This window comes from Octodon degus, unplaced genomic scaffold (assembly GCF_000260255.1).
Source record: "Octodon degus isolate 3935 unplaced genomic scaffold, OctDeg1.0 scaffold00146, whole genome shotgun sequence".
Lineage (NCBI taxonomy): Eukaryota > Metazoa > Chordata > Mammalia > Rodentia > Octodontidae > Octodon > Octodon degus.
The window spans coordinates 5587406-5598132 of NW_004524722.1; the positions used below are offsets into that span (position 1 = coordinate 5587406).

General features: G+C 41.7%; 1 protein-coding gene across 1 annotated transcript; it reads left to right on the plus strand.

Moving 5' to 3' along the window:
- Nucleotides 1-7285: 7285 nt before the first annotated feature.
- LOC101578844 (olfactory receptor 51I2) lies at nucleotides 7286-8313 on the plus strand. Its single transcript, XM_004642006.1, has one exon. It carries the CDS (start codon nucleotides 7329-7331, stop codon nucleotides 8265-8267), a length of 939 nt encoding a protein of 312 aa, XP_004642063.1. The 5' UTR covers nucleotides 7286-7328; the 3' UTR covers nucleotides 8268-8313.
- The last annotated feature ends 2414 nt before the right edge of the window (nucleotides 8314-10727 follow it).

Here is a 10727-nt window from a genome sequence, read left to right on the forward strand (position 1 = left end):
AAAAAAAAAAAAAAAAAAAAAAAAAAAAAAAAAAAGAAGTCAACTAGAAAGAGAAGAGGCAATGTTGACTCATGTGGAAGTATCATAAAATCAAGAGAAATACTTGAGGGAAGAGAAAGAAAACAAACAAAAAACAGGTAACAAACCTAAATGGTTTATTTAAAAAAAAAAAAAAAAAAGTCCCAACCAGACTGCAAAACTAGTCAAACAAACAAATAAAAAGAAAGATAATAAAACCTCTGGTGTTCACAGTTCTCTCATAATGCTCAAGTCGGATCCAAGAAATGTGCTCTGTAACCCTGTAACCCAACCACCCTGCCACCACCAAGTTTGCACCAGTATTTGTGCTTGGTGAGGGGCTGATCTTGGCCTCGGGATGTGGAGAATGGCATTGAGCATCAGTGACAGTGTTCTGGGTTCCATTTCTCTTTCCCATTATTGTTTCTACGGTGCTTTCCCCATTGCTCTGGCTCCCTCAGGTAGGGAAAGCCTGGGGTTACTCCCAGACCTGTGTACAGTTGGCTTTTTCTAGACCTGGCAAAGCTTCCTCTGTTCCATACCACTTGTTCCTCTTAACCACTGGTTGGGGGGGGCAGGGTGCCCTTTTCTCACAATAGGCTAAAGCTAATTGTTTCTTGTGCCTGGGGGCAAGACCACTCTGCTGATTGAAGACCAGAAGGACACTTCCAGTTCCTTGTATTTAAGGCTCAGACTGGCTTTCATACTCACCGGAGCAGAGCAGAGTCTGGGTGGCCCCATCTCCTATCTCTCAGTAGAATTCCCTCACATCTGCTTTCCAACTGCTGCAATCTACTGTGGATGTATGGTTCTTCCCTCCTTTCACCCCAGGACGTGGCCTTGAAGTGACCCAGGGCAGTTCAGCTGCAGGTGCGTGTCCCCCACCCAGCCCTTTGAAATGAAAGGCGGCCCATCAGCCCAGTTCTGCTCCACATCTCTGTGTCATGAAACAGCAGCAGCTCACCCCACTCACCAACTGGTGGCTCTGTGGGGCCCCTCAGAAAACACTGTGTCACCATGCTGTGCTGCTCTGCCACACTGCTATTGGACTCAGATCCCCCCTCTTTAATGACTCCAGTGACTCCTTAGTGACTGGCTGAATCACCTTGGTTGCAGCTCTTGTAACCCCACTTCTAACTCCCTTCTATGTGTGTTAGTAGCTTGCTGCTCTTGCAAGTCTCTAGGCTGGATTGCCTTCTGCTGGTCAGTGTCTTATTGCTTTTGAAATTTGCCTGCATAGTAACCAGGGTTAAATGTATTCTGTTTTATTATACTTGTTATTATATAATTATGCTCAGTATTAGTTCCATATACTATACTGTTAGTTTTGATATGAGGACAGAGTCATTTCAAACTGCATTTCTCCTTTACTAACCAGTTCCCAAGAACTGCATGGAGGGGCCTGCATGGAAGGGCCACTATAAAACTGTGTGTAGCAGGTACAGGGAGCTAGTGAGATAGCTCAGCGGTCTAAAGTGCCTACTTAGGCAAGCTTAGGCAATTGCAGGGACTATGGCTCTGTCCCTGTACCACATGCCACTCCAGTCCCAACTCCAGAGCAGGCTGAGCCTGCCACACACACACACACACACACACACACACACACATATGCACACACACACACACACACACACACACACACACACAGCTGTAGCAGGTACAAAGACCCTGTATCCTCCTATGTGCTTTTTATTCCCCTGTTATTCAACACTTCCTTCAAGCACAAATGGTTAATCCAAACGTGACTATTTGATTTGATTTTCTAACTTTCCAACATTTCTAGAAACAGTCATCTGAGGTTCTCTGCAGGACCTCAGGAAAAAGTCTCCCTAGCAATCCCCTACTTTAAGAGTAAGTCTCACAGGTGGCCTCTCCTCTGATCTCAACACCCCAAAGCCACCCGAACAGTGTCAGCTCCTCACCCATTTGGTGTCACCCCTGAAGAACTATTCCTCCAAGCTTACAAGGTTCAGTCATTCCAAGTCTTTCCCTTTGCTTGCGCAGCCCTGTGATGAGGTGCTACTTTCTGAAGTTGCTATACTCAATAGTGTCTTTGCCTTCCCTTTGTATGTCTTTTGTGCTCCTTTACACTTAGTCAACTATAATGAACATTAATTTTCTCAAATATAAGAAATTTTATGCTTCTTATATTCCGATTGAGCCATAACTGAGCCCTGATTTTTCCCCATTTATTAAGCTGTGACTCATATATGAATTAAACAAACACTAAATATAATGTGCTTGTAGTACATATTAGATCTAAATGAATAAAATCTAAAACTAATGAAATTTTCCATCCTTCTTTGATACCAGAATTGAATGAGAAATGATTGCTGTGTTAGGACATTTGTTTCTGCTTCCTAAATGGGTTACCTTCCAGAGAGATCTACAAGAGCTACACAATATTCCATCCTGTCCAAACAAGCATATGACCCTAAAGGAGAGTTTAGGTTCTGGATGGGATCATAAATAACCATGGAGAGCATGGATTTGTTAGTGTAAATAAAAAGAGCACAGCTAAAGCATGAGGGAAGATTTCTCTTGAATAATCTGTGACAGCACCAAAATGTAAGAGCCATCTCTAAACACTGAACAGACCACTAACTCTAATCCAGCTGACTTCAGCATCACTGAAGTGTGGACTCCCACTTCACACTCCTTTCATAGAGAAGGAGCCAGAAAACATGGCCAGTGAGTGACAACTGAGATACATGGGGACTGCAACTCCTGCTATGCGACAGTCCAACGATTGAGTATTTGAGGCTGACATTGTAATCACTCACCAGAGGTGATTTTAATAACTTAATATGGGCATAAAATGTTCAGAAGGGAGTTTTAATCTAGGATTAAAGGCATGAAGACCCCTCTAATACATTTAAAATGACAAGAATAAAATTAATTGCCTTTTCACTGCATTTCATTTGTCAACTTCATAGTTGACATGTTGCATAATCCTGTGCTCTTTTAGAAACCAAGAAGCTCCTCTTTCATAATGCCTGCTCATGCAGATAATTTGATATGATGATGTTTGGTAGAGAATTGGGCTGGCAAGCTGTTGGTTCCTTTTAGCTAAAAAAGTGCCTGGCTCATTGGCAATAATCATTAACAATCTCAGCAGACAGAAACTCCCCTGATGAATTCTCAAACACAAATTCAGCCTTATTTTCTCTCTCTGGGGCTTAGAGTGAAATATAAAAGCGGAAGGCATGAAGTTACTTCAGTGGGTGGAAGGACATGTTGTTCTGAGGGTAATTCTCGTCTGCTGGTGAGTCCTAAAGCCTTGAGGGAGGAGTCCCCTGATTTCTCCAAGCCTGTTCCAAGGAACACAGGTAGAGGTGAGGGACAGCAGGTAGATAGAGTCGGACAGCAGCATTTCAATAGCATGAGGAGAATGGATGGAAAGGACTTAGGGTTCTTCTTTTGACACAAAAGAAACACCATGTAATTCTTTAGATCACTTGATATTATCAATTCCTCTGGGAACACAAGCTTGAAAGGCTGAAACTTCTGTGGTACATTAATATCGCTATAAATTTTGGGACGGAAGCAGGTCTTAGGACTTAGCAAAGGTATCGACATCCCTGACTCAGGCTTTGTTGTTACTTTATGAATTCTGCAATAAAATGTATGATAAGATCCCCCAGGAGACTAAAATAATAGATATGATCAGCTAGTCCTGACTTCATGTGAACCATGGACAGCTAACCATGCCTATGGTATAAACCAAAGACAGAGATCTCCAGACAGTTTTCTACTGCATGTAAAACCTGTACCTTATTTTCTATTCCTTTCTTCAGCCTGAAAACCTCACTTACATATTGCTTAATGGGACATTAAAAAGTAAAATACAATGAAATATCATCAGTACCACAAAGAATCTTAGACAGTGTCATTAAGAGTCATGAGGAAGACACAGCCATCAAAAAAGTAGATTTTCCAGGCTCACAGATACAGAGCCAGGGTAAAATCTAGCACTTCTCAATCCTACCCCAGGAGGGCCTTGCCAGTAAACCACACTCTCTCCATATGGCTTCAATAACAGAAAAGCTTTGGATTCCAGGAGTAACAGAAATTGAACCCGGCCTTGGTGTATGTGCTTTCTGCTTCACTTTTGTCATAGGCTCCTGCCTTGAATGACTCCCTAAGCAATGCCATTGTTCAGAGACACCTAAGAAACCTCCATCCAGGAAATGCACTCTTCTATTTTCCTTCTACCTTCTTTCCAATGCCTTAATGATGCCTGAAAGAATTATGCAAGTAAGGGGCTTGTCTACAGATATTTGTGTAAATTTTAGGGTTTTTTTAATTTTATTTATTTATTTATGTGTGTGTGTGTGTGTGTGTGTGTGTGTGTGTGGCCAGCTCAGCCCACCAGGGGGCGGGGCTGGCTGGCATGTGGTGCTGGGGATTGAACCGCGGTCCCTATGCTTTGCTAAGCTTGTTCTAAGTAGGTGCTTTAGACCACTGAGCCATCTCACCAGCCCTGTAAATTTTAGTTTTAACACCTAGTCACCATAAGCCAATCTCTGTGAGTCAGTTTCTGCCTCTGTCAAGGAAGCACTTGCTTTCCTTCTCTGTATTCCTTTGTTCACAATCATTCCAACAACCCACAGTGTTGGGGTACCAAAATATGGGGAGGAGTGTGATCCTAAGACTGGCAGGCATCCTGTTCTCCAAAGCTTCTAATATTTATATCCCCAGACTCAGAATGAAAGTGATCATAGCCTGTACAGAATCCTCCCAGAGACTTCCTTTCCCCTTCTCCTGTTCCTTTCCTGTTAGCCCTGTTGTCTTCTGTGTTTACTGATTACCGTCTGGATGACTTTATAAGGAATTGTGGGGCACTGGGAGAAGCAATTCAGACTGACCAATTTTTAGATCACAAAGAATCATAATTCTAGAAGAATGAAGTTTATACAGACAGAGATGTAGGGCCAGAAGACCTGAAATCAGTGTAATTTCAGAAGGAGTGGTCACCACTGCCCTGCAGGGAACCACGGATGCATGACTTTAGTCCTGCCTGGGAGATCCTAGAAGTGGTTTCTAAAGCGGACAACAGCGCATTGCATAAGATTCCATCATCTCTGGTCAGTTTAGACACCCAGGACTCCGGGAATCCTTTCCTTATCCAGTCCTCTAAAAAAGGCTTTTGAACAATAGTCTGATATTTCTTCATGAGAGCACAGGAAGAAAGGAGAAAGGGAAGATAGTTGTACTTAGTTCTATTATGAATTTTTTGTATGCATGTCTTTCCAAAGTAAGGGGCACTGTATGCCTCAAATACCTCTTTCCTGGGAAAACCCTTCTGGCTCTCTCTATCAGTATCTTCCACAAGGCAAGGAACATGAGAACATTTCAAAGATTTCTGCTGGCCTATTTAAAGGAGAAGGTAATGCTTTAAATTTTTCATTCTTTTTTTTTCTTTTTAATTTCTCATAACTTTCATTTTGTTGATGTTTTGTTCTGTTTTCACAACCAACTTTGCATGTTTATGCTTGGTAACATAAACAACTAATTTGAAAATAGCATCATGGAACACAGCAATCATTGTTTAATTCCTGTTACTTTGTTTGATGAATTTTTGTACTGTTCTTAGTGCTTTGTGTTTACTATTTTGTATTCTTTTTTAATTTCTACTTAATTCTTTATTCATTTATTTATTTGTTATAGAGTCTAGCTATGCAGCAGGCACGGCATGCCTTGCATTCCAGGGTTAGCACAGCATGCAGTACCAGGGATTGAATCCAGGTCCTTGCACTTACCAGGCAGGCACTTAGACCACAGAACTATTTCCCCAACCCACTATTTTATGTTGTATTCATATATATATATATATATATATATATATATATATATATATATGCATGAGAGGAGAATAAACAATTTGGGCACTCTTAGAAATGATAATGAGAATTCAGTAATACATGAGTATCATGAGTAGCAAAACCATGCTTAAATAACATACATGGAGGTTACTAGTATAACCAGATTAATGTGGTAGACAAGCTGCAAGCATGCAGGTGGAAGTGTTTATAAGTATACACTGAGAATGTTTACCTATGGGAGCTCGGCAGACATTCTGTAGGTGGACAGGATGAGCTTGACAGCATATATGCACATAACAAGTGATGTCAAGAAAATGTGTGTGAGTACATGGGCCCAATAATAAATGATGTTTGAGAAAGAGAATACATGTGGGAGAGTAGGTTTATAGAGGACAAATGAAACCTAGTATAATGCTGATTTGAAGGAACATGACTGTGTCTCTCAGTAATGCTATTTTAGGGCCGGTAAGATAGCTCAGAGAACTAAGTGCCTGCATAAGCAAGCACAGGGACCAGAGTTCAATCCCTGGCACCACATGCCACGCTGGCCTTGCCCCCGGCACACTGAGCTGGCAACTAAGCCCAGGTGTGGTGGTGCACACCTGTTTTCAGCACCGGGGAGGCTGAAAACAGCAGGATCACTGTGAGTATGAGTTAAATAGTGAGATCCTGTTCCAAATACATAAAATTTAAAAAATAAGATAAAGATAATGCTATTGTTAGAGCCATTATTATGTAGGACTGTGCGTAGGTATGACAAAACACTCTGCTACAGACTGAATGTTAGTGTATCTACAGAATATTTATGGCTCATGATCTTTCCAAAAACAGATCAAGCCTTCAGGCTTTGCTAATATAGTTTTGACATTTTTATTGCTGGTTTTGTACCAAGTCTGCCAACGAAAAGCAATATACAAGGGCGGTCAATTTCCTCTCCATCCCACCATCGTTTTCTTTGCTACGCAGGCAAAAGCACTATGATTTAAGAGGGTTCTTGGCAAGTATCTCATTAAGTAGTGAAACCTCTGAATTAAGCAGCATTTTTGAGGCATTATGTAAACACATCCAAGACCTGTTGATTCCAACTCCTGATTTCTTTCTATAATAACTAAGTATGATTACAGTTAATACATTTCTGTTTGATAGTGATTCTAAAATACATGAAAGATGTGAATAATGTGGTGGGAATATTTTCCTAATAATTAATTGATATTTTTAAATCATTACAAATGTTTTTCTTCTTTCATAGCGTATGCAGACATATTAGCCCTGCCTGGGGTCTGAAAACCTTAAAATACAAAGAAAGAAATTTTGCCTGCCTTATCCTGAAACCCTTGATGTCACAAATGCATCTGCTTCCAGTTGTGGAGACATCGTCTGCTTTATCTCCCACTGCCTGGTTTCTTGGTCTCTAATAAAAACGCCGGTCAGGGTTTTCCCGTTCAGAATAGCTGGCCCTGAGAGTGTCCCTGGATTCTTGCTGACATGGGCTGGTTCAACGTCACTCACCCTGCTTCCTTCCTCCTGACTGGCATCCCTGGTCTGGAGAGCTCTCATCCTTGGCTGGCAGGGCCCCTGTGTGTGATGTATGCTGCGGCCCTTGTGGGAAACACAGTGGTGCTGCAGGCTGTGCGAACAGAGCCCAGCCTCCATGCACCCATGTACTACTTCCTGTCCATGTTATCCTTCAGTGACATGGCCATGTCCATGGCCACATTGCCCACTGTACTCAGAACCTTCTGTCTCGATGCCCGCAACATTGCTTTTGATGCTTGCCTAATCCAGATGTTTCTCATTCACTCTTTCTCCATGATGGAGTCAGGTATTCTGCTGGCCATGAGCTTTGACCGCTACGTGGCCATTTGTGATCCACTACACTATGCCACTGTGCTCACCAATAAAGTCATTTCTGAGGTGGGTTTAGCAGTCACTGCTCGGAGCATTATCACCCTGTTTCCTCTTCCCTTCCTCATCAAGAGGCTTCCTATCTGCAGATCCAATGTTCTTTCCCACTCCTATTGTCTGCACCCAGATATGATGAAGCTTGCCTGCGCTGATATCACCATCAACAGCATCTACGGACTCTTTGTCCTCGTGTCTACTTTTGGCATGGACCTGTTCTTTATCTTCCTCTCCTACGTGCTCATTCTGCAGTCTGTTCTAGCCATTGCTTCCCGTGAGGAACGCTTCAAAGCTCTCAACACATGTGTGTCTCATATCCTGGCTGTACTTGCCTTTTATGTACCAATGATTGGGGTCTCCACAGTGCACCGCTTTGGGAAGCATATCCCACATTACATCCATGTCCTCATGTCCAATATCTACCTCTTTGTGCCTCCTGTGCTAAACCCACTCATTTACAGCGCCAAGACAAAGGAGATCCGGCGAGCCATGGTCCGCATGTTTCACCGCCTCAAAGTGTGACTTTCTGGTGGGCTTTGGGTATGACATTTATTCCGGCTATAGGATTTCATCAGTTGTGTCATCTTTAATGTTATTATCATTGTCATTGTCATGACCAAATACCAAATGTAAGATATATGTATGTGTATGTTCAAGGTCAAGTGACTGAGATATAAAACTGCAGCACAATAAAGGAGGTCAAAATCAAAACCACATTCAGTAAAAATTGTTGTTATTCACAGAAAAAGAAAAAACTACAAGACAATGGATTCATCAGGCAAAGACTTACAGAAGAAAATCAATCTGAGCTATGACTTATTTTCTATGATAATGAATTTGACTAACGTAAGAAATAATTAAATTGAGTCTTTAAATGTGCCACTTTGTAATCTAAATTACTTGTGTACCTTAGTTAACTTAATTTTTATAATAATCATGTAAGGCTCAAACAATTTAGGTAATTCTTTGGCCTATATAGATACTAGTGAGATGAGATTCAATGTTAGGTTATGTTCTGTATTAGTGTAGCATCCAATCATACACTTCTCTGTATAAGCCGATACTTATAATTACCACAATACTTATAATTACCTGTCATGTTATGACAGGAGCATGACTTCTCTCCCTCCTCTTTTCTTAGAATTATAAATTTCTCGGGGCTGGTGAGATGGCTCAGTGGTCTAAAACACCTACTTAGAGCAAGCTTAGCAGAGCACAGGGACCACGGTTCAATCCCCCAGCACCACATGCCAGCCAGCCCCGCCCCCTGGTGAGCTGAGCTGGCCACAGACACACACACACACACACACACACACACACACACACACACACGTGGGGGGGCGGGGCTGGCTGGCATGTGATGCTGGGGGATTGAACCGTGGTCCCTTTGCTTTGCTAAGCTTGCTCTAAGTAGGTGCTTTAGACCACTGAGCCATCTCACCAGCCCCATAAATAAAATTTTTAAAAAAATTATAACTTTCTTCACATAATGACATATTCCAAGATGTCAGAAATTTTACTCTAGGATTATCAGTTACCAAAGTCATATAAGTAAAAGAGAGCATTTATTATTTGAGTTCTGGAAAATTATTCTTCCTGACCCTCTCAGTCTGATCTTATGTAAATATTCTTTCCTTTCAAAAAGGGAAGGAAAAAGAAGAGAAAAGGAGTGTGAGAGTTCAGCTGTGTTGTTAACTGATGGACTTGAGAACAGCCCAGGGGATTCAAAACACATTTTCAGGTGTGTCTGGGTGGGTAACAGAGGCATAATCATTGGCCTCATTTTCGGAATTGCTACAAAGAGTTCTCAAGCCACTTCCATGAGTGATTTCCAGATCTGCTATGCTCTTTGGAGACAAGATGGCTCTGTGGCTGCCATTACAATGCGGTTGCATGAAAAGTGCTCTTCAGCCAGCCAGGGCTCCTCAAAGTAATGAATGAAAGCAGGGAACAGCAAGTTTGTCTACTGTGTCAGCTGACGGACAGCACGGACATTTTCTCATGAGGGGACTATCCCATACTCCATGGCATCTGGACACATCTCTTACCTGTGTTGATGCCCTGTGGATGTGGGCCCTTTTAAGTTTTCTATACTCTGCTCAGATAATAAAGGGTCTATTTGCTGCTGTTTCCTCATAGGTCAACCAATACTCCCCATGCTGCTGAAGAAAGTGGCTGCTCTGAAATACTTTCAGGTTTCTTACAAACAACAGCAACAAATCCAGTTTTAAAATGTCAGCTAACTCAGGAGTGGTGGTACGTGCCTGGAATTCCAGCACTCAGGAGGCAGACGCTAGAGCATCTTCAATCCATCGACGGCTACATAGTGAGTTCAAGACCAGCCCAAACTACATAGAGAAACCTGTCTCAAAAATCATAAATAGATAAATAAATAGCAGCAGATATGTGAGCTATCATCTTCCTGTCCTCAAATGAAGAATCAAGAGTCACAGCCAAGGAATCATCTTCTTCTACAAGGGAAGAAGAGGCTCATTAATGAGCAAGCATCAACTCAACATGAAAGGCAACAAAACAAGATATAATTTCTCAGTTTTGCACATTCGGGATAGGTGGGTATAGGTGCTATAGTTAACAATGAAGGCTCTTGTCCCTTTTCTTATATATGAAAGACTAGTTTATCAAGCATATGTCAGAAAATAAATGCTCCACTGAGTGATTATTTAACTTTTTTTCTTGTCTCTTGTTTTCATTTATTGCCCTTTTTTTATTTTTTTTATTCCTTGGCAGAACCAGGGATTGAACTCAGGCCCTTGCACTTGCCAGGGAAGCACTTACTCCACTGAGGCATATCCCTGGCTCCATTTTTTTAAATAAACATTTACTTGAGAGACAGTATGGCATAATTGGTATGACATGACAAGTAGTACATATTTAGAAGACCAGAATGACAGGCATTCCAAGCATGACCCTAGTATTACACATTGCTGTCTTCAGTGCAGTTGCTTAGTTCACAGGTATCAG